The sequence below is a fragment of the Aulonocara sp. 'chitande type north' Nkhata Bay genome, linkage group LG22 (assembly GCF_057382095.1).
Source record: "Aulonocara sp. 'chitande type north' Nkhata Bay isolate Kocher_YH1m ecotype deep benthic linkage group LG22, A_spYH_male_GT1.1, whole genome shotgun sequence".
Lineage (NCBI taxonomy): Eukaryota > Metazoa > Chordata > Actinopteri > Cichliformes > Cichlidae > Aulonocara > Aulonocara sp. 'chitande type north' Nkhata Bay.
Genome location: NC_141364.1, coordinates 1,863,452 through 1,887,398, shown reverse-complemented (window position 1 = coordinate 1,887,398; position 23,947 = coordinate 1,863,452). Strand labels below are relative to the sequence as shown.

The following is a 23,947-nucleotide window of genomic DNA, read 5'->3' as shown; positions in this document are numbered from 1 at the left end:
CAGGAAGCGGTGTCTGAAAAGGGCTGGGAAAATCATCAAAGACCCCAGTCACCCATCACATGGACTCTTCACCCTCCTGCCCTCTGGGAGGCGCCACAGGAGCCTCCGGACTAAGACCACCAGGTACCGGAACAGCTTCTTCCCCACAGCTGTCAGACTCCTGAACTCTGCCTCCTGACATCTGACCCACGTTAACTCATGGACTGAACATACACACACCCACAATGGACAACTGTACCCTCAAACACAATAATAACATGGACTGAACCACCACTCACAACCACTAGCACTTTATAGCCTCTGTAGAAACTATCTGCACCCTCACTTATCTTAACTGCACTACTGTATAGCCCTGTGTAAATAATCATTCTGTACATTCGATAATCTTTAATCCTACAACTGTTTACAACTTGCATAGTTCCCATTTCTGTATAGCTGTATATCCCAGATTCTGTAAAGTTATTTATTTCATATTCTGTATAGTTTTTCATATTTATATCCTGTTCATATCCTGTACATAGCTTGTACTCACTACAGCCTGTACATACTTATAGTTATAGAATATTCACAACATACTTCACACCGTGTACATTATAACATACCATAATAGACCCATTTCTGTAATATACTCACATATCTATATTATTGCTAATATATATTGTAATATATCTATATCACTAAAGCACTTCTGGATGGATGCAAACTGCATTTCGTTGCCCTGTACCTGTGCATGTGCAATGACAATAAAGTTGAATTCTATTCTATTCTATTCTATTCTGTGATGGATCAGGGACACATCTAAAACCTGCAGGGACACCGGCCCTCGAGGCCTGGAGTTGCCCACCCCTGGCTTACGTAAATATTCACTAGCCAATAAGAAATGAAGCACAATAGGAATCCAGGCTCTCACCATCCTCTGCATGGGTATATGTGACTTTGAAACCGCTGACGGGACTCTTTGGTTTGGTCCACGACACCGTGACAGAGTTTTCCGTCACCTTACTGAAGACTATGTTAGAGGGAGGCTCGGGTCCTAGAGGGCAGATCGAATATAACGAGAGAGGGGGGGTAAACGAAAGGCAGGAAGGGAAGTGGAGGGAAAAACATCAATAAAAGACAAAAACAAGCAGCAGAAATACAAAAATTCCACAAAGAGAAAGAAAAAATAATAACTGGGTTTGTGAAAAACACTGAAGTAGAGTGAAAAGAGTCAGGAGTGAAAACAGTGTGCACAGTATTATTTATTCATCCACACATTTGCTATTAGTGCTTCAATGGGTTTCTGTGTATATATGTACAATGCAAACATATATACAGTATACAAATCATATACAGACATATAAAGTAACAATTAAATGCAGATGGCTCCTGGGCAAAGGAGGGAGTGACGACATTTTAACACAGTAGTTAGCTGCTCGGTCTCACCTGAAAATAAAAGGCATGGCAGGAATAAAGGACGTTAAAACAAAGGAAGATAAAGAGACCACTTGACAAGATTATTCAGAGTGAATGAACACAAACACATTAAGATATTAATCTAACTGTTTAGAGCTGGAAGTGAGAACCAGGAAACGATCGGGAGAAGTTAAGATAATTTTCCAAAACTCAGAAGGACTCGGTATCACTCAATAAATGATATTTCTTTTATTTTTTGCACGACTTAAGCTGTATATTACAAAAGAGAATTAGACTATTCTTTGTATTAAAATCTATGCTGTACTGTATAATACTGATAGTACGCATCAGTACTGTACAGCGCTGATTTACCTTAAAATGTTCACATTTACAGATTTACTAATTGATTTACTTTTTCGTTTTTAAATGCGAAAAGTTAAAACAGACCGAAAGTAGAGAGACCAGCCGTGGTCTTACCCTGGTTTGGGAGAGAGGTGAAGAGGTGTCAGTGAAGATGGCTGTTAGCTTACCCTGAGTGAGAAAAAACCAGAGTAGCAGTGAATGAAGAGAGTTACGTTGTTACTGATGTCTTTGATGTCAACTTAGTTGATCAACTAGTTTGTATCAACAGTGCATCTGAGTGGAGTTCCCCTAGGCTCAATCCTGGGTCCTCTTCTGTTAATCATGCCCAACAGAGTTGGAATGCTGTTTGGTTTCTTGTACATAAAATCTTCCCTAATGTTTGTACAAAGAGAAAAAAACAAAGATTCTCCCTCTTTTTTTGTTTTTTGTAAAGAATTGGTAAATTTTCTGCATGTGGCAGTCTGGTAAGTTCTGCAGGTTGTTTGTTAACCAAGTTAGGCCAGTACAAACTAAGAAGACTATCTGGCAAACAGCTTTGTAAACCCACATCTGAGGGTTGACATCAAATAACTGGATGTGTCTTTTATGGTGGAGAGGGTGTTGATCTTTATAATGTCATGAATATGAGTATTTGTCATATTCACGAGAGCTGAAGAATGACTGCACAAATATAATATGAACAGAAAACACAAGTTCATGAGAGTTTTTTCAAAATCAGTATGTGTTAATAAGAAAGTGAGTTATACTGAACCACTGTTTGAATGACAAACACAAAGTGATGAATGTGGAACTGTAAATCACAAGCTTACAGTCTTCAAGAGCGCCACAGCATCCGAGCTCTTGAAACCACGATGGAGGAAGCATTTAGTGGGTAAGCACACATTTCTAGTCACATTTAAGACGAGTGATTATTAGTTATTAGCACTTGAATGAACAGTCTTCTGAATGATCCAAGACTGACGCGGGTACAAGATCAAAAAGAAAGAATCGAGCCGTCTGAACGAGACTTGACAACACTGACAGTAATTTTGAAGCTTTACACAGTAGAAATTCATCTTTTCTACTGTTACAATAGCTTGTACCTGTACTGATGACAAGCTTGTGCAGTCTTGACAGAACGCCAGGGCCCTTTCCCAGTAAGGTCAAGGTGTACTCGGGCTGTGGGGGCAGATCCTCAAACCGGAAGGACCGAGCTGAACCAGGAAGGACTTTTTTGAAGGTTTTTTCATTTTCTGTTGGTTTTACTATTGTTTTGCTTTGGATTTTTGGGGCATGAGTTACAAGGCTTCCAGGCACTCTGTTCTCATCTTCACTACCTACATTTTGGGAAATGGTGTCCCTGTTAGGCGTGTGATTCGTCTTCTCTTCTTCCCTGCCTCCCTCTTTGCCAGAATCGTGGTAGTCATGCTCTTTTTCTTTTGGCTCTGTGTCCTCCTCTTTTCCGTCTTTTCTCGTCACAACAAAGTTTTTGTACTTGCCTTCAGGTGAGTCCCATATCAATGTGACTCCATCAGTGGTCTGGTTTATGACTTCCACAAAGTCCAAAGGTTCCCTTAAGACTCCAGACGAAGAAAGATCTGACGTAGGATTTGTCTGCTTAGTTTTACTTTCAAATGTTTGTGGGTTCTCACTCTTTTGGCTACCCCCGGTGTAGTGTCTAATGTGGGTGGGATGCTGTGCTGGAACAGTTTTTGCTGCTGGTTGTCTTATTGGAAATGTGACTGAGCTGGAGGGTCTTGAATTTGGGAAATGTTGTTTTGTTGGTCTGCCTTGAATTCCAGTCCCATTGCTTTTGCCAGGATTTCCGCTGTCATTTATTTCTTGCAGCTTTGAATCAGTACTGCTAATATCTTCTTCTCTCCCCACAGCTCTGTCTCCAGTTCCTAGATTCTCAGTCTGTGATCGGACATTGGTTTGACCATCTATCTGGTCAGCTGCAGTATCTTGATCTCCTTCTCTAATTGGAATTTGATGCATAGGGTGTTGGACATTCTGGCGAGTTAATATGCTTCCCAGTTGGCCAGTTTGATTTCCAGTGCTGCCTGCATTTACCTCTTTGTTTGGGAAATACTTGTGAGGAGAATAGTTATACGGACGTTGAGGTATTCTTTGGGTTCCGTTTTTTAAACGTCTTTCATATAGTTGGCGAGAGATATAGCCCAGTTTGGTATTTTGGCGATGGAAGGAAGACATTCCTCTTCCTCTGAGTGTCCGATTAAACTCAGTGGCTGAACTTGTGGAGGAGATTCTTGTCCCAAGTCCACCATCATCTGCATCTCTCACAGGCCCTTTGGAAAGAGAAGGGGCTGACGTAGCTGTTAACTCATTGGAAACCACCTGCTCTTTGCGTGGCTCTGTTTCACGGTTCAAAGGTCCAATACGACGAGTTTGATTCTGAAAAGGTCCGCCTTTTAGAAAACGGCAATTCTTGAATGGAGGACAGCGATTTGCTATCCTTTGTCTTTCTATCTGCACATTTTTTTGGTTTTGCTCGACTCCAGATAAGTCAGGTGTACCTGTCCCATTTTTTAACCCAGTTGTATCCTTCACTGGTACACTTGCCTTAACAGAGGATGATTCCTCAGAAGCAGATATAGATGGTAAAGACAACAGTTCGCTCGTCGGCCGATGTTTGTTCTCTGCTGTCATTTCAGGACTAAGGTTCATACGATGGGAGGGGAGACGGAATCTAGAATTTATATGGGTTTTGTTCTGAAAAGGTCCAAACTTTGCGTATGGACGGCGTCTGATTCCATATTTAGGAGTGTTCATTCGAGGTACCCCACCTTCTGGTGGTGGTTTTCTATCTGTGGGTGGTGCAGGCGCAGAGCTACTTCTGCTGCTTTCACTTAGCTCATTGCTTGAATGTGAATCAAATTTATCAGATCTGGAAGGGGATGATGATGTTGTTGGAAGGGACAATGATGTGGATGGAGGTGGTGACAGTAAAGATGAAGGTGATGATGGAATTAAAGACATTTGCGAGGACGATGAACCTGCCGTTGATCCATCGGAACCAGGTGAAGGTGGGGATGGTGAGGATAAAGGTGATGGTGGTGCAGCTGGAGAGTGTGATGTCCTTGAGGCTGATGAATGCGATGATGATTGTGACTCTGAGGATGTTGAAGAGGATGAGAGCGATGGCAGTGGCTTCAGTCCTCTCAAAATCTGTTTCCCAATTATGTCTGCATTGACTGAGAGGTTTGATGATTTTGACAGGTGAACAGAAAATGTTGAGATGTTCATACTATCAAAAGTGTCTTTCAAAAGTTTATGTAAAGGATCTGGTTTATAATCAAGGTCTGGCTCTGCAGAAGGCGGTGAACCCAGGTCTGGACTTTTCTCTACCATGCCAGCATGCTCAGCCCCCCTACACCCATTGCCTCTATCTTTTAAGGGGAGTCTCGAATGTGTCACTTTGATTTTATTTAGACATTTCTTCTCTTGGCTTTGAACGGTCCCACTTGGTTCTGGAGAAACGAGACCAGTGTCATTTCCATGGCCTGCAATGCCAACATGCGGTGGCCCTTTTAAGTCAGCAGCAGCCGCTGATTCCTCTGAGCTACTTTGGATCTTTGTTTCTGAATCTGTTCCAGGCAGCATAGCTTTATTTTTATCAACTCTGTCAGAGCTGGATGCCTCTATACTTGGGTCTGACACAGACTGTCTGATGATGGGGACACCTGGTTTAAGGTTTTTACTCTCCAAGACTTTTTTAAAAGGTCTCCTTCTGGGCACAACTCTTGTTGCATTGAAATGCGGTTGCTTCCTTGGCAATATGGACTTTCCGATGGGTTTGGGGCTGGTGCCATTTATTGAAAACATTTTATTGACCAGAGGTTTAGTTCTGGCAATTATTATAGGAGTTGAGGAGTCTTTGTCCTTGCTCACATCTTCTGTCTTCTCACGCTGGTCAAATATTTGTCCCTCGGCTGATGGGTTCAAGTCTTGGTGTATGCTGCTAACATCTTGGTTAGGCGCTAGGGAGGCCTGGGTAGTCAAAGTGGACTCTTTGGAAATATATGGAGGGGAAGCTGCCGTGGGAAATCTTGGTAATATCGTTCCTAAGGATGTAAAGGCAGTGAGTATTTGGATTAAGTGTTAAGATCATCATAATATGCCCTTAATACCGAAGAAGTCACACCTAACAAAGAAAGAAAAGCAGGGTTGTTAATCATTATTGTTCCTTTAAGGAAACCTGATTTACAACAGTTTGCCAGCCCGAGCAAACCATAACTCAGGTCAGCAGCATCCATGTTCAACCTGCAAGGAGAATATCATAATGTCATTATTGTTTTCCTCGGACAAACCTGTTCGTATCACTGTTGAGAAAGAAACATAACGACTGAGGTTAGAGGCAGATAAAAGTACGTTTTCTTCTTGAGGGTCGGGGGAGGACATCGACTAACGTGTTGTATATGACGTAATTCATTGAATGATGAGGTGTCGGGACACAAAGGCTCACTTAGCCGAACAAAAGCTGTTATGGCCCGAGCATAGCCTGGAAAAGAAATGTTTGAACAACAACGACCTGGATTCCTTCCTTTTATTTCTCTCTCTTATCAAATTTCTAACTTTTTACTCAGCAGTGAGTCATTTCAGACTAACTTTGGGGTGATAACTAACCAGAGGCTCTTATCAAAGCCAGACGTAACAAAGGTTAGTGAAGTCCTGCTGTGAAGCCTCAAGGTGAGGATTTTATCTTGGGTTTTTGTGAACATACAGCACAACAGAAACGGTGAACACTCGTATGGATGCACAGAGTCATACGTGGTCATGCATGTTCTGCTTTAGCTTGTTTTTTGACTGTAAAGTTGCAAACATCATACTGCACTTTATTAAATTAATCAATCAGGCCAAAGCATCATTTTCTGAGACTTTAACCGGACTTATTTTTCTTAAACTATAGGAGAATCCTCCGTCTGTCCTTTAGAAAGCTGTGAGGTAGCTCTGCATTTACTGTTCAGACCAGAAACGTTATATACACTTCATAGTTCTAACTAACATTGTTGACCACAAATTTCATATAAAATGCTTAACAAGCAGTAACCTTCAGTTCCTCTAACATCCATGTGAACTGGACCTCTCGACTGCTGTTGGAGACTCGTGGAGCATTTTTAATGCAATTATCTGATAAATATCTTTGGCTTACTGTCAAACTGTACTAAACACTGGAATTGCTATTAAATGTAGTAGTCGACCAGCCAAGAATTTAATTCCTTTTACGTTATTTTTTAGCTCCTTAGCACTAATTAGCAAGTATCTGGCAGTTTATGGATGCAGCTTACAAACAAAGCTAGTGAGCATTAGCTAAATATGATTTAAATGAGGTCACTTCTGACATATAAAGTTGAGGCTATCTCCATTATCTACATACAGTCAATGGCGTGAGCTAAGAAAAATGATTTCCAGGACGTTAACCTGAGTGGAAGCAAGCTGTGATTGCCTCTACTCACCGGGGACTACCTGGGTGGTCTCTGGAGCGCTCCTGCTCGTGTCTTTCTCTGCCACGAGCAGGATGTCATACAAACGCCCGGCCTCCAGCCGCTGGATCTGTGCGGAGTTCTGGTCAGCTGGGATGGTCATTTCTTGACTCCTCCCCGCTCCATCATTTGGCGTTACGGTGAGACGGTACCTGTCAATCTCCCCCACTGTCGGCTCCCATTGGACTACCGCAGACGTGGACGACATCTTGACAACTCTGAGGTTGGTGGGACCAGAAATAACTGAAGGTGAAGAAAACAGAGAAGAAAGTCCAGCACACGCCAGGTGAATGTTTTCTTCCAGGTAACATGAAGCCGTCTACCTGTTCCTGTTTACCCCCCTGACTTGGATCGATACACTTCCACTCGGTTTTTGCCTTTTCTAAACTCCTGCAGACTGAATCGTCCTCTTCATCGCCAGCCACCGGGCAGCTTCTCTGCAGCTGCCACAGATTACATCTCCCACAGGAAGGGCAGCGAGAGTGAAATGTTTAAGCTCCCGCTGCCAGTTTGGTGATTTGAGCTGCTCTCAAGTGCCAGTATGCTAGTCAGAGGCTCCTTTCTCTAACTTCAGGCTCTTTCATAAAGCAGGACCAGCGCACAGTTACTTTCTGGTTCAGGTATCAGAGTTGAAGAACATGCCTTTTGTCAGGACATCTGCACACAGTGTGTATTTGGGGAATACTTGGTGTTCTCAGAATGGTTACAACACAAAACTTGACGTGATAAAACGTAGCTACACCCATCACACCTCCTAAACACCATCACGGTATAACTCCTGTAAACCAGCCAAAGAACTAACACTATTAAGGAGGATAATTCAGTGCAGAGTGACTAAGATGTACACAAGTTATTCAAAGTCAGTGTAGTCTGTATGACTTTCCTCATTTTTAATGGTTATCTAAGTGTTAAAATCATTTCCATCTGCGGAGGGTGGAAGCGATTGTGGCTTCGATTTAGTAAGAAGAGAAAAGCAGAGGAGTTTCTGACAAAGAAGGAAACAAAACCTCACGTGTCATGAATTCAGCGGTGCTCTCGCGTCCTCTCCTGCCGTCGATCTCTCCCACGATGCCGACTCTGTAATCCTGACCGGCCGCCAGGCCCGTCTGGGTGTAGGTGGTCAGGCCGCCTTCCACCTGCGCAGTTATCTGCTGGTCGCTCTCCTTCTGTCGGGTCAGGACAGACAGAGAATAGAATAGAATAGAATTCAACTTTATTGTCATTGCACATGCACAGGTACAGGGCAACGAAATGCAGTTTGCATCCATCCAGAAGTGCTTTAGTGATATAGATATATTACAATATATATTAGCAATAATATAGATATGTGAGTATATTACAGAAATGGGTCTATTATGGTATGTTATAATGTACACGGTGTGAAGTATGTTGTGAATATTCTATAACTATAAGTATGTACAGGCTGTAGTGAGTACAAGCTATGTACAGGATATGAACAGGATATAAATATGAAAAACTATACAGAATATGAAATAAATAACTTTACAGAATCTGAGATATACAGCTATACAGAAATGGGAACTATGCAAGTTGTAAACAGTTGTAGGATTAAAGATTATCGAATGTACAGAATGATTATTTACACAGAGCTATACAGTAGTGCAGTTAAGATAAGTGAGGGTGTAGATAGTTTCTACAGAGGCTATATAAAGTGCTAGTGGTTGTGAGTGGTGGTTCAGTCCATGTTATTATTGTGTGTTTGAGGGTACAGTTGTCCATTGTGTGTGTGTGTGTGTTCAGTCCATGAGTTAACGTGGGTCAGATGTCAGGAGGCAGAGTTCAGGAGTCTGACAGCTGTGGGGAAGAAGCTGTTCCGGTACCTGGTGGTCTTAGTCCGGAGGCTCCTGTAGCGCCTCCCAGAGGGCAGGAGGGTGAAGAGTCCATGTGATGGGTGACTGGGGTCTCTGATGATTTTCCCAGCCCTTTTCAGACACCGCTTCCTGTAGATGTCTTTTATGGCAGGAAGTGGTGCTCCGGCGATGCGCTGGGCAGTTTTCACGACCCTCTGCAACGCCTTCCGGTCCGAGGCAGAGCAGTTCCCGTACCAGACTGTTATACAGTTGGACAGGATGCTCTCGATGGTGCAGCGATAGAAGTTCACCAGGATGTCTGAGGACAGGTGGTTCTTCCTCAGAGTCCTCAAGAAGAAGAGGCGCTGGTGAGCCTTCTTGACCAGCTTGGAGCAGTTGGTCGTCCAGGTGAGATCCTCGGAGATGTGGACTCCCAGGAACTTGAAGCTGCTCACACGCTCCACAGCCGTCCCCTTAATGTGGATGGGTGGATGTGGGTCAGCATTCCTCCTGTAGTCCACGATGAGCTCCTTGGTCGTCATAGGTTGGTGGTCTGGCGTCATGTCTGCTTTGGTTGTGGTTGTGGGGTTCCCTCGCTCAAAACGAGCATAAAAGTTGTTGAGCTCGTTGAGGAAGGAGACATCAGAGGATGCGGGGGAGGGTTTGGTGGTCCTGTAGTCTGTGATGGTCTGGAGTCCTTGCCACATGCGTCGGGGGTTGGAGTTGGAGAAGTGTTCTTCTACCTTCTTTTTGTAATGGTGTTTGGCTTTTTTGATGCCCTTCTTTAGATTAGCCCTGGCTGTGCTGTAGGCGTGTGCATCTCCTGACCTAAAGGCAGTGTTGCGGGCCTTCAGGAGGAGACGAACATCCCGGTTCATCCAAGGCTTCTGGTTGGGGTACATGGTGATCCGTTTCTGGGTGGTGACACTGTCTGTCAGAACTTCCACAGACACGCTGTCAGATGCTTCAGGTGTTCATCTGTCATCCCCGTCTTCCTGCAGACACAAAGCTTTGCATCATAAGATGGATTCTGGGCATCTCCAGCCTTTGAAATCGTTGTTGTATTTGATCAAGTTAGTGTCGTATCACTCGTCAGAGGTCTGCTGCACATGGAAGGCAGGGAGGTACCCGAAAAGACCCAAACAATGCAAGTGGAAATAATCTTCTTTTGAAAATAGTGGCCTGACTGAAGCAAGGTCAGCATGACAACAAAGGCACAAAAGAACCACGATGCTGTGTTTCAGTTATTGCTGTAGGTGGACGCCGTGCGGCATCTGGCCCACGTAACATTTGGCTGTAACTGAACCCAACGTGGCTTAAGCTATTGGAGTGATGATGATGATGATGATGGTGAGAGAGAGCCTGAGTGGAAACACCACTCTGTCTGTGGGGCTTCCACAATCAAACTTTACTGAAGCAAATGAGAAACAATCAGGAAGCAAATCAGTGACATCGCCGCACGTCTGGAAACGGCTGTTTCTGGTTTGTGCAGCATGTCAGGCTCATTCAGGGGAAACTAACCCTGAGGTTAACCCCTAACCTAAACTAGTGGGAGGACACAACATAAAGTCTCTGATGTACGAAAAACACAGAAGGAAACACATCGCTTTGATCAGCGGCGTCCGTCACCTGGGGACATATCTGCCCCTCCCACTCGTGTGCAACCTTATCATAGTAGGAAAATGAGGTTTATGATTTGGAGTTACAGGAAATGAAGGAATTCAAAGAGATTCATGAATATTTCCTCTCTGAGGGTCGTTTCTCATCCAACCGTCTCTGCTTTGATGTGTGCGAGTGCACAGGAGCTGCTTCTCTTCAGGTTTGTTGTTGTTTGTTGTTGTTTGTATTGTTTTCATGTGTTTGTAACTCTGTCCTGAATGTTGTTGATAAACCCTGTGACAGACCTGCCCCGCCTCTCGCCCTGTGCTGGGCAGCGACTGAATGAACCTGCAGAGTCAGCGTGAGGCCTGGACTTCATTCATGAAAGTCAGACCATAGATCATAACATTAACACCATGTTGTCGTAAATACGAGTTGTAACTGGGGGCAGATAAAGTTCCTGCTTCTGCTTCACCTTCTTGGCTGAAGCTCGTCTAACAAAGACGCCTCAGTCTCAGCGGCTGCAGGATTTCAGACGACCCTTTGAAAACCTTTAGGTGACGTCAGCGCAGTGATAAGAAATGCATCAGTCCACAGCTCAGAGGGAAAATACCCCAATTAAGACGTCATTCCCATAATTTCCGTCTTTCATCTTTTCTAATTCAGGCTCTTAAGAGAGAATCGAGTCTCTTTGTGTGTCGGAGCCTCAAACTGCCCTCCAATTAAAGGCTGCTGCACTTTTAATGCCTGGATACTGTGTTGTAAAGTAAATGGACCACAGCTGGTTGCCATGCTGGTCTCTATGGTGACTTCCTGGCGACGGAGCTCCAGAGGTCATTCTGGATCTGCGTCCTCGATCCAAACACGACATCATTAACATGGAGGCTCCAACAAGTTCACGGTACGCCTAAAACCAGGCCGAGGCTGCGTGGCGTCGCCACGGTGACTAAACCAGCCGCACAGCGACTCTGCTTCTTTACGATTTCATGGTTTTCTCCGATATAAAAATACATCTTTGCGCCGTCCTCTTCTCCGCCTGGGTGTGTCGACGAAGCCTGGACTTTGTTCCCGTTTAAGTCCCAGAATAAGAAAAACCTCAGCATCGGTCAGGAAGCAGAATCAGCAGGTCAAGCGAGCTCGTGTTAAACCCTGTGCGGCTTTTTTAAAGTAACCGTCAGAAATATTTTCCTCATATATTAAAACGTTCTTCCAGGCAGGAAGTTCAGCCTGGTGGATCAGCTGATTTGAGTGTGAACAGCGTGTTTATGTTTTCTACTCTAAAAACAATCCTTGTTTCTATTTTTCTAACATGTTTGATAAAGTAAAACTGCTCTCATGAAGTCACACATGTCTGCACTGACACACACACACACACACACACACACACACACACACACACACACACACACACACACACACACACACACACACACACACTCTGGAGCTGTGGGCTGGGGAGTTCCTGTGAAACTGAGTGACCTGCTTGAACTGATTTATTCAGTTTCAGTTTCTATGATTCATCCACAGAAACCTAAAACACCAGAAGCTGCATTTTGGCTCTAGTTGAACTTCATGCAGATAAGCAGTCAGAGATCCCAGCTGGGCAGCGCTGCTGGTTGTACTGGTGACTGACTCATACTTCCCTTGGACGTGAGGTCACTTGGTCGTCTTGGACTCACAGACTGTTTTATCCGCACAAACAACATAAAAGACACCGTTAAAGCTTCAAGCCCACATTCAGTAAATATGAGTTTGCTTTATTTACTGAGTATGTCTCATATCGAAACTGTAAAAAACACGTTGAGCGACGAGTTAAAGGGGGAACTTGAAGCTTTGCACCCCGGCCTGGATTCGTGTCCATCTTCAGCACTAACACTGGTTGGTTAGCTCGGTGCGAGCTGCAGGATTTTCCTCGAGGCTGTTCAGATTTGTTTTGCTGCCACAGAGGAAATCAGTGACTGAAAATGAGTTTATGAAGTCAGAAATGAAGCAAGGAGAAAATCCAGACTGAGGAGTGACGTCTGTCTGACGCTCTGGAAATGCTGTCAGAGACGATGGTTCAGCCTGAATGTGGAGGCTACACCGCCTGACGGCGTGCAAGCAGAATCCTTGGATCCGGAACGGATCTGGATTAAGCTGCCGTGTTTTCGTGAGAACTTTGACAACTTTAATAACATCACATTTTCTTGGAAGGAGCCGCCGCCCGCAGTGTGCAGAGGAAGCGTTTCCTCATTCTCAGGCACGCAGCGACCGACTCGCCTGCGGTCACGAAACAGTCTTCATCAACCTAAAGATCAGTGAAAGCTAACGCCGCTGCTCGCTGACGTGCAAACGGAGAAAGATGCTCGACTCTGAGTCCAGAGGAAACAGCGAGCAGTGAGTTCATAACTCAGCCTAACAGTTTCATTCATGCACAGGTGAATCCATTAACACCAGTCTGTTCCCTTTGATTTCCCAGTTTGGAGGATTTTTTTTTATTAAAGCTGAATTTTGTGTTGTTGTTTTCGAGCGCTCGTCTTCCAGCTGAACATCAGCTTTCCCACAGATGGACTCACATTATTCTCAGCTACTCTGTTATGATGCAGAATGAATGACTGTGAGCTGCTCAGCCCGGAGGACAGGAAGCAAACCCTGACCAGAACCTTCCCCAACCTTCGGCCCACCTGCTCTGCTTCAGCGAGGATCAAAGGTTGGCTCGTGCAGACACGCCAAACGTCAGCTCGTGTTGGCCGAGGCACCTGAACATCACGGAGCAGTCTGCGGTGAGATCACATACTCTCACTGTCTCAGCTTTTTCTTTGAAACAACAGATCCCAAACGAAACTTTCAAATCTGGTAAAATTCAGTGACTCTGAATGATCGGAGAGGCGGGATTCAGACGTGGTGTTTGTCCCAAACAAGGGGCCCTGGCTCCGCTCTTTGACCTGCACTTGCACCCGTATGACCGTTTAGTCACTTCTCTGTTTAGAGACGAGCTTTGGGACCACGCTTCCTTGCAAACATCACTCCAGACTTCATGCATCATCAAAGCCTCCCACTCAGCAGCGTGCTTTCAGTTTTCATTTCTTCCTACTGCAGAAACGGTTCCAGAGAAAGCAGCGCTGAGACGTCCACATCGCTGCTGCTGTTTCTGTGCGTTTAACTGGAAACAATAATGAAACCAGCAGCCGTCAGACTGACACTGATCTCTGTTTCCTGATGTTCTCGCTGCTGCTTGTTGTGACACGCCGTTATTTGTGTGACGTTTATCTCGTGTTTATCCGTCTCGTGTTTATCCGTCCTCGCTCTCTTCCCATCTCCCTCGCTCTCTGTGTCACAGCTGTAGGTCCACGGTGATGTCATCTCTCTGGCAGTTGCCATGTTTTTGACAGTGTTTACGTGTTTCCTCGGCAACAAGCATCCCACATCTGCATCTTTTTCTCTGGACCTTGAGGAGTTCACTTCATCCACCTCTGTCAGCCCACTCTGCCCACTCGGCTTGTTGTCTACTTTTCGCTGCTTCTCTGACTTTAACGCTTCAAAGCTGACGGCCGTGACAGGAACAGGAAACCTCCAGAGTCGGAAAGCCGGAGCCAAATTCTCACAGTGCGACTGCCGCAGCGAGCCATCCAAACCTTTTCTTTGCCTTTCCAAAGATGACACATCTGATCATTTTCTGATCGGATTCCCAAACCAGCAAATGACTTAATGGGCCCGACCGTCACAAAAAAGATTCTTGTAATTATTACTGGGAGGTTTACATGTGGCTTTCAAGCAGTCAGACATCAGGAAACAGCCCTCTACGACTCCTGACATCAAGAAAACCAGCTAACCTTGACCTCTGACCCTTTGATGGTTTCTTTGTTGGTGAACATGTTTGTCACAGAGACTGTAAATAAAAGATGGAAGTCTGTTTTTCAAAGCTGGAACGTAAATCAGCCACCACCTCGCTGCTGTCTTTGTTGTTTTGGAGCTATGTTTGGATGAGAGGCTGAAGTGCTAAGTTAGCAGCTAATGCTAGCTAGCTCGATGATCCCTGTTAGGCAGCACATAAGCACATTAACCTAACCCCCCCATCAAACTAGTGAAAGTGGTACTCTCCTGCTGTGCACAACATTTATTTCTTCATACTCAGGAAGCAGAAGAAAGCCTTAAACTGAGTCAAAGTGCTAATATGACCAAGCTTGTTAGCAGGCTGCATCAGCACAGAGGGAGCTAGCAGGCTTTATGAACGTTATGCTAGCACCATGAGCCGCACAGTAAGCTCTATTATTTTTCAGGGGACTTCTTTAAAATGCTTCTTTAACAGGACAGATAGAGTTAGGAGGTCCGGTGACTCGAATTAGCTCAAATGAAGCGTAGCAGGCAAAGAAGCACCGCATCCTTCATTTACTGGTTGAAAACAGGTGATTTTTAGGATTCTGGACATTTTTTAAATCAGTTTCATTTCTTCTGAACGATGAATAAATGAAACCTCCTGTAAATATTTGACATTTTTTCACAAGAAAAAAAAGCAGAGAGAACTTTAAGCTGCCTGGTGCCGTCTTACTGAGGACAGCTCTGACTCTGAGCCCAACATTTCACCAACACCATAAAATGATGCAAACTTTGGAGACACGACGAGTGAAATGTGCCAGAAACAGCACATGTAACTGCACATATCAGCACCGATCTCTCATCCTCTGTCCTTCTATTCCACTCCTGTTTTCTCTTCCTTTGCTTGTCTCTCTTTGTTTTCCGTCTGTGTTTGGACTGCTTCAGGATAACGTCTCCCCTCGGTGGGTTCGTAAAGACGAACACATGTCGATCTGAAGTTCAGCTCCAGTTTTGTTCCCTCTTCGGCCAAGTCTCCATCATTTCCTCCGCCTATTAACCTCCATCCACCCATCCATCCTTCCTTTTGTCTCTCTGGTGCTGTTAGTCGTTCCAAACAAAGTCATTACTAAGTCTTAATCCCTCGATGATGTCAGAGCGGGAAGAAAATTACAGTATGAGGCGATCACTGTAACTGTGTGTGTGGGAAAACATGTCTGAGAGGAGGCCAGCACGTGTGTGTGTGTTTAATGTAAAGCAGCGACTTCTTTCATCTCAGTGACAGTTTTGATTTTAAGTGATGTAGAAAGAACGAGTTTAAACGTGTTTTGGTTTTGCCGAGGCCCCCCCCTCTCTCCTGCCGCTCCTAAACTCACAAATACCAACGCAATTAGTAATTTTCCCTTCTGTAAGGCCCTCTGCAGCCGATTGATCGCACATGTTTGTGAACAGACTGATGAACATGTGAAGCCCAGGTTACGAAGCATCTCAATACTTCTGTGATTAAAAGGACAATTTAGTGTTTTTACACCAGGAGAATGATCAGACCCCATCATGCATCACGTAGCTAATGACCATATGTAGAAGGCCTGGCTGCAGGGCATCAGACATCCCGCCACCCACACACTGAGATAGATGGAGGGAAGCTGTTTTCTATCATGTTTGGCACACGGAGTTTGAACTCCTGGTTTCCTGCAAACAGTTTCCATATAATCCCAGAAAAACTGGTAATTTCATCAAAATTATATGATGTTCTCCCGTTTCAGTGTTTGGTGCCAGATGGGTGAAATGGAAACAGAGAAACGTTTACACTTATTAGATAATGAAATCATGTATGAGCCACAATAAGTCACTATATTTGACATATGTGACTGAATTGTTACCTGTTATTTTCAGGTATTAATTCAGTTAAAAGCACATGACTGAAGCGTGCTGTAGTCCTGACTCAGGTCGTCAAAGGTTTCCAGGAAATTTGCATAGAAATAAACACGTTAAAGAAAGACCACATGTCCAACATGGACATGGCCTAAAAGGCTGCTGAATGAAGTTAGTTTTTCACAAACATGATTATCCTCTGCAGTCCTGTGCAAAACTACCTGCACCATAACTCAACACTGCATCAGTCAGCAGCAGGAAATGAAGTGGTGATTTCCTGTGTGACTTCTTTGGTCTCTGACGTCGTCGCTGAGGAACTTTGGCCACTCCACTCGTTCACGCACAGCATCTCAGTCAGGTTGACGTCTGCACTCTGACAGCAGCTCGATTCAGCTCTTCTGTCAGAGATCTGCTGCTGTGCTTGGATCGTTGTCCTGTTGATGACCCTGTCCGAGCTTTAGCTCACGTTTGACTCCAGACGACTTTGGGGAACAGAGGTCCGGGCAAATGGCCCAAATGATTGTCCTTCCTCCACCGTGCTGAGCGCTGGTATGAGGTGCTGCTCTGCATTGTGGACATCATCTCCACTTTGGTCTCGTCTGTCCAAAGGACATTAATCCAATCACGAAAAGCTAAGCTGTGCTGCCAAATAAGCCACACCCACTCGGTGCTTTTCAGGTCAGCAGGTCTCTGTGCATGACGTCCTCTCAGAAACAATCACATCCTTATTTCTGGCTGCAAATACACATTCATGGTCAAACAGTCTCTAAACTGCAGCTCACTTTTACATATTTGCACGTCCTGCTGTTGCTCTGTCCTGCAAACATCACTTTAAACAGTCTAACGCTTCAAACTGAAACACCTTGAACTCATTTGCACAAACTTGCACGCTCGGCTGTTACAAGCGAGCAAATGATGAACAGCTTCATCAGACAAAGCTACGCTACTGCGCCCCCTACAGGCGGTTACATCAGAGGAGCGGACCGAGGACGTTGTTGCTATGTTGCAGTTTATTTTCGTCCACGATGATATGATTGTGTTTGTGTTGCTAACACTGTCGCTAACGACACTCACTGCCAGCGCTTTAAGGTTCCTGTGAGGGAAGCAAAAAAAAGTGCTCATATGTGGTTTGAGGAGAATCAGCAGGAAATGCAGCACATGATTAAAGCAGGAGATGAGGTGTTAGTGTCTTCCACATGGGCTCCGACTGCCAAGCGCATCCGGCTGCGATGGAACGAGTTTGGCTCTAAACGAAAAGCCAAAATGAGCGGAGGGAAAGCAGACGAAATGAAAAAGGAAATCCATCAGCCGGCCGTCCTCCTGCTGCTCTGCTGCAAACATCAGCCCGACATTAACTGATACATAATTACTATTATTCGTTTTCACAGGAGAGGCAGATTCGGTGTTTCTATATTTAGTGAATGGTTTTTAAACTCTTTGTCAACAGAATGAAGCTTGGTGAAAGTCCCTGCCCTGCCTGGAGGGTCGTGGTGGGCTGAGCAGCCACTCTGGGGCGAGTCCAGGTTTGATTCTGTTACGTCTCCTCCATCTTTCTTTTCTACTGTCAATCTGTCCTGTCATAATTAAAGCCATCAGGATCCATGAGGATATTTTTTAAACCAAATTAATTTTTAGATGACTCATCATACCTCTGCAATGCCCGAGGTTTAAAGAGAAAGGGCAGATGTGTTGTTACTTTGATCTGAAAACACACATCTCTGTGCCGTGTCCCGGCTCAGACTCACTCAGTCTGACGCATTCACGACTGATTTTTGCTGTTTTAGAGAGAAAACCTCCAAAAGTCCTATGAGCAAGAACTTGGTGACGGCGGGAGGAAGAACTCCAACAGAACCAGGATCAGGCAGTTTTTATTAAAGCCATTCAAAGGCACCTCTGAGAAATATTAGCATCTTATGAAGTTCAAACATGTAAAATTAGTTGCTTAGCAACACTGCTAATGATTTTTTAAAATCATAAAACTTCACAAAACTGAGTATTTGCTTCATGGTGTCGTGTATTAATAACACTGAATACAGAGCGTGTTGTAGAGCAGGCTGATGAGTTTATGCATGAAGGTGGATGCTGGGTGTTTAAAGACAGTGAGTGGTTACTGGTGATGTGTCGGCCGCGAACGAAACGGCTCTTAGAGCCGGGTCTTTGACGTGAGCGACGCGAGCCGTATTTTTTTTCTTTTCTTTCTCTCAGCCTCTCTCTCACACTTTTTCCCGCCTTGTGCTTTAGAGGCAGAGGGGGGAGGGGCGGTAGTTACACTCAGTAGCACAGGAACAGAGCGGGAGGGAGAGAGAGAGTTGCAGATGATAAAGGATTCAGAAAGTTTATTCATGCAGGTCCATATGACAGAGAATGTGCATCTTCTTTTTGTTTTCATATTTTAATTTATATTTAATTGTGTTGTGGTTTGCAGTGTTTTGTGTTGTTTCTCTTTAAATTTGTTTAAAAGGAAAAAGCTGAAAATTTAAATAGTTAAAAGTTGAAATGTGAATAGTTGGTTTTTGTATCATATGATTTATTTATTACATTTTATGTGGAGTGAATAAATAAAAGTATATTTACGGTGGCTGCTACAGACAAAACACATAATAACTCAAAACACGTACAAAACACAACAGAAGTGCTCCAGGATGCTAGGGGGCAGTGTTGAGCTTTTGTTACCTCGTGGCTACACAAGCCGGCAAGTACCAACGACTGGATTTGGTGTGTGGTAGTAACAGGTAAATGAACTTTTTTTAAAATTATTTGAATATATATGAGTGCTTGTGTATAAATACACAAACAATACACACATGCTTTCAATTGTGTAATTTAAGTGATCTAGGAGCTCTGCTTTGGAAGTTCAGTTAACGCTAGAAATGTGTTTTGGAGTTTGTACGTGTTTTGTCTCTAGGGGCCACCGCATATATTTATATATAAACATATATAAATAAAACCACTTTTTTTTTTTACATTAGTAATTCCTTTTGTGCATAATTTTATATTATTGTTAATAATAAATTAATTAAAGCAACAAAACAACCTGAAGAACCGGCTCTCTATAAAGAAATCCCATCACTAGTGGTTACTTTACAGGTGGACGTGGGACCACCAGAGTCCACACAGCGCTGATCGGTCCAAACCCGGCAGGATCCTGACACTCCAACAAATTTATGTCCCCATCACTTTCCAAATCAAACCCACTCTAGTAACCACGGTTACTGATGTTTATTAAATATTAGCTGGAAAAAGACATAAACAGCAGCTCCATCTAAATCTCCAGGCACATTCAGCTCCCCTGTCACGAGGGGTCACTGCAGTGGGTAGCTTTCCTCCACATCCACCTACTGACATGACCCCAAAGCAGAGCTCTGTCTCCACCTGGAAAGTGAACCAGCAACTGAGCGGATGTGTGAACCTCCACCTCCCAAACCTCTGAGTGGTAGCTAAAATGACCCCCCGAAGAAAAAACTATTGTAGGTTACATTTCTTTGTTTAATTGACTTTGAAATTTCAAAATTGTGACTTTCGCCGCCATCTGGAGACGCTGAGTTTCACTTCCAGTCACGGAAACATGAAAGCGGCGCTTTGGTCTCAAACCTGCGCTCAGCCGACGGAGTCACTGAAGTTTAACGCCATAAAATCTGCAGTAATTTAGTGTTTATGGAGCCCAGAGATCTCCTCTGGCACTGCAGCCCAACCTCACAGATCATTCTTACAGGCGTTTGTCATGGAAGTGACAGACTGTTCGTGTCCTTCAAAATAAAAGACCAACACACCCCCATCACTTACACTTTGGATATCCTCTAAGGTTTGCAGACTGTGATTGCTGTTATGACTGCGGTCACATAAAGCAGGATTTTTATGGTGTGTGTCAAATGTTTGAAGTTCATTTTGAGCTCAGCAGTTTTGTGCTTCAGGCTGTGAACGCTGCTCACAACGACGCACCGCAGTTTGATATTTCTACCTGCAGACCTCTTTGGAAACTTCACTGAGGATCTTGTAAAGAAACGTGTGTCCTCCACACTGCTCCACCCTCTCTACATGACCTGGTGAAGGTCCTGGATAAGGGGACAGTGAGGACTGTGGATCTGTTATGTGAATTATGGAAATATGTGCGTGAGCCGAACAGGTTTTTACTGGACTGTCTCCGTGTGGTTCCACAGTGTGAGAGAAAAACAGCAGCTGGCTTCACATTTTATTCATTTTATTAAAATTATTCAGTTTTAAATGGGGCCTTTCTGCTTTTCCATACTGGAAACACTTTGGTCTGAGTCATAGCACAACACGTATATTACTGTATGTGTTGTATATGCAGTTAATGGTGGATGCTTCTGTCTAACATGGCAGAGTTTCAGATCAACACGACACGTCAAACGTCTCACAGGAGAAAGTGGGCCCCTCTCCGGGAACAACACACGTTTCTTTAAGAATGAAACTTCTGATTTTTCCCCTTTTTTGCTGCTTTCAGTTAAACTGATAAATTCAGTTCAGGTGATCTGATGCTGGAGTCTGTGCACGTCTGCCAAAGAACCACTGAGGAGGTAGAGAAGGGAAACTCAAAGACTTTAAAGCTTAACCTGCCGCGTACCTGGCTGCTGAAGGTGATGTAGTAGGTCTCATACTGGACAGGAGGCGGAGTCCAAACCAAAGCGACTGACGTGTCTGTGATGTCCTGAGTGCTCAGCCGGGAAACACCAGACATGACTGAAAGAGAGAAACACAGACTTAGCTGCACAATGAGACTCAGGCTAACACCACCGTGTGCGTTTGTCTCCACGTGTTTGTGTGGCAAAAACTCCTGTTCAGCAACATTCCTGCTTTAGCGGACGCCGCGCTATGCTGACCTCATGTTATAGGACAGAGGCGAAGCAGCTAGCAGCACAACAACAAACACGACCTCTTCACCTGGTAGATGACCTGGCTTCATCCACCAACACCATGGCATCTGGGAAGGAGGCCCTACAGCAGCTCCACCCTGTCCCAGTGGCTGGAGCGGGCCAGCCTACCACACTCAGCCCTCTCCACCTTTACATGACCACCACTGAAAGTGGAGCACAGCAGACTGCCAATCGACAGATCATGCTATCAACTGTTTAAGACAAGTGCACGTTTACTGAGCAAATATGCAATAAGTTTATTTATACAGCAACAAATCACAACAGCAGTCGCCTCAAGGCGCTTTATATTGTACAGTGGACCCTACGCTATTAGATACAGAGAACAACAAGCATATGACCCCCTATGAGCAGCACTTTGGCGACAGTGGGAAGGAAAAACTCCCTTTGAACAGGAAGAAACCTCCAGCAGAACCAGGCTCAGGGAGGGGCGGGGCCATCTGCTGTGATTGGTTGGGGTGAGAGAAGGAATATATTTGGGGCAGTATAATCCAGGAGTGACGTTTCAAGCTCTTCCACTCATCAGGTGACAACAAACATGATAATAATAATAATAATAATAATAATAATAATAATAATAATAATAATAATAATAATGGCTGTATTCAGTGACTTGCAGATGGATCACACACAGACGAACATCATCGGCGCCACAGTTTAGTCACCTCATCACAAACGTTCCTGTCCATGCTCCGTGCAGTCGACACTGCTGAATAACCCTGCAGGTCTTCTTCCTCCTCGTTTTCTCTCTCCTGTGATTGATGCAGTGGAACAAGCAAAGTGTTTGTCCTGCAGCAGGAGGCTTTTTCTCCTCCATCTTACCCAAACCAAAGTGATGCATTTATCAGAGTTTGGCATCAGCCTTAATGAAACCTTAAACCATCTGCTCCCTGGCACCACAACAACAGGACAAACCATTCGATCTGATGTGCAGGTTGAAAATGACACTGCTCCAGTGATGAGGGGTGGTTTTCTCATTAAGGCTCATATCCAGGTCTGTGATTTCCGAGCCACAGCATGAGCTCAGATGAGGAAGAAGAGGCAGATTTCAGTCTTTGAGGGGAAAATTGAAAAGCAGCGGGAGCTGGCTGAGACCGATCGAGGAATCTTCTGGTGACCACAAACAGGACTCAGTGATGTGGAAGTGAAAGAAGCTGCTGGCCAACACATTCACTGTAAGTTTACTGAGGCGATAATACATCAGAAAAGCTCTTTATTTGCTTATGCACTCTAATGTAACTTACATTAATATTCCTGTGTGCTTGATGCAACCCACAGCAGTGCTGTGTGTCCACTGGAACACTGGAAAACATCAGCTTACCTTTAAAGGTGCACACTATTTTTACTGTACTGTTACAGCACTGTATAGAAGTAATCATCACATGTATGTAACCTCTGCACCACAGCTGTGTTGGCTCTGTTTCAAATACAGCAGCTGAATTTTCATTTGCTTCAGGTGTTTGTTCTTCTTTGTTCTTTAATGAAAAGAAAGTAAAAATACAAAGAAGCTTATCTCATCCACCTTCTGCTGCTCTTCTCCCATCAGTGTTCTTTAGTCAGCTCATGAGAACAGCCCGACGGACTTGGCAATGACCCCGCCTCTCCTGCCACTGCTGCGTCTGGATTAACTTTATTTCCTCCCAGAGGGAACGTCGTGACTTTATTTCAAACTTCCTCTGGGATGGTTTAAATCGCTCACACCGCAGCAGCACGGCACAAACACAGGCGCAGTAAACAGACCAACACCTCCGGCTCACGGAGGCCGCCTCCATCAGCCTCCATCAGCCTCCAACAGTCAAACTGGAAGATCCGCTGCTCGTGGAAGGCAGCTACTCAAGTTCAGCGTGCGTGTTACACATGTAAAGAAGCATTATTTGGCTGAGTGCCTTCACAATAAAAGCTTCCCCATTCTGCAACATTATTCCATCAAACAGTTTCTTTTGCACATAAACGTCATCAGACTGATAAATATTTCTCCGCTTGATCCCATCTGCTTTGTGTCTGCGTCTATCAGACTGTGGCCTTGGTGGTTTATTCGCTGCTTTACGTCAACTCTCACTGTTCTGTTTTGCGTGATGGTTCCTTTAAGCTTTATCGATTTCAGCTGCCACAACGTTTTGATGTTTGTTGGGTTTGTGTGTCAACAACTGATTAAAGTTATAGCCAACGGCCGTCATGTGGAAGGCACATCAACACAAACATACATTTAAAGACACAAAAACTAAAAGAAACATTTATCAGAACAAAATGTGCACGTCTGAGTGTTTTCAATCAAACACTTTAAAGAAACCTAGACGTGCCTTTTTAGGTTTGCCTCTTATCTGTAGTTACTTTTATTTAATTTAATAACTGTACAGTTCTCTGGTTATAGGAACCACTGTCCTCGATGTAAATATGTAAGAAAAATGTTTCTGTCCTGTTTGTTTGTACATGTGTCTTTCTGGCTGCTGTTACAACCAAATTTCCTTTTGTGGGACAATTAAAGGATTATTCTATTCTATTCTGTTCTATTCTGTTCTATTCTATGTTCAGGCAGACATTTCAGTTGTTTTCTCTGAGAGCACTTTGTCTCACACTGGGCCAGTAATGGCATCAACATGATGAAGCTGTGACTGTCTCTTCAGTACTTAGCATGTCCCACTGCTATGACTGCTTAACAACAGTGGAGAATAATGAACATATGATATTTGGAGGAAGCAGCAAGTCGCTGTCAAGAACCTGCACTTTGTTTTTACAGCTG

At 44.3% G+C, this 23,947-nt stretch overlaps 1 protein-coding gene across 1 annotated transcript in view; it reads right to left on the bottom strand.

The window, feature by feature from the left end:
* The window catches only part of tnxbb (tenascin XBb), a 60,561-nt gene that overhangs the window by 13,775 nt on the left and 22,839 nt on the right, over positions 1-23,947 (bottom strand). The window contains exons 7-11 of the mRNA XM_086279400.1: positions 20,901-21,016; positions 8,254-8,407; positions 7,215-7,484; positions 2,841-5,822; positions 911-1,033 (exon numbers count right to left, since the gene is read on the bottom strand). Of these exons, the coding sequence (XP_086135526.1) occupies positions 911-1,033; positions 2,841-5,822; positions 7,215-7,484; positions 8,254-8,407; positions 20,901-21,016 (3,645 nt within the window). The remainder of the gene's footprint in view (positions 1-910; positions 1,034-2,840; positions 5,823-7,214; positions 7,485-8,253; positions 8,408-20,900; positions 21,017-23,947) is intronic.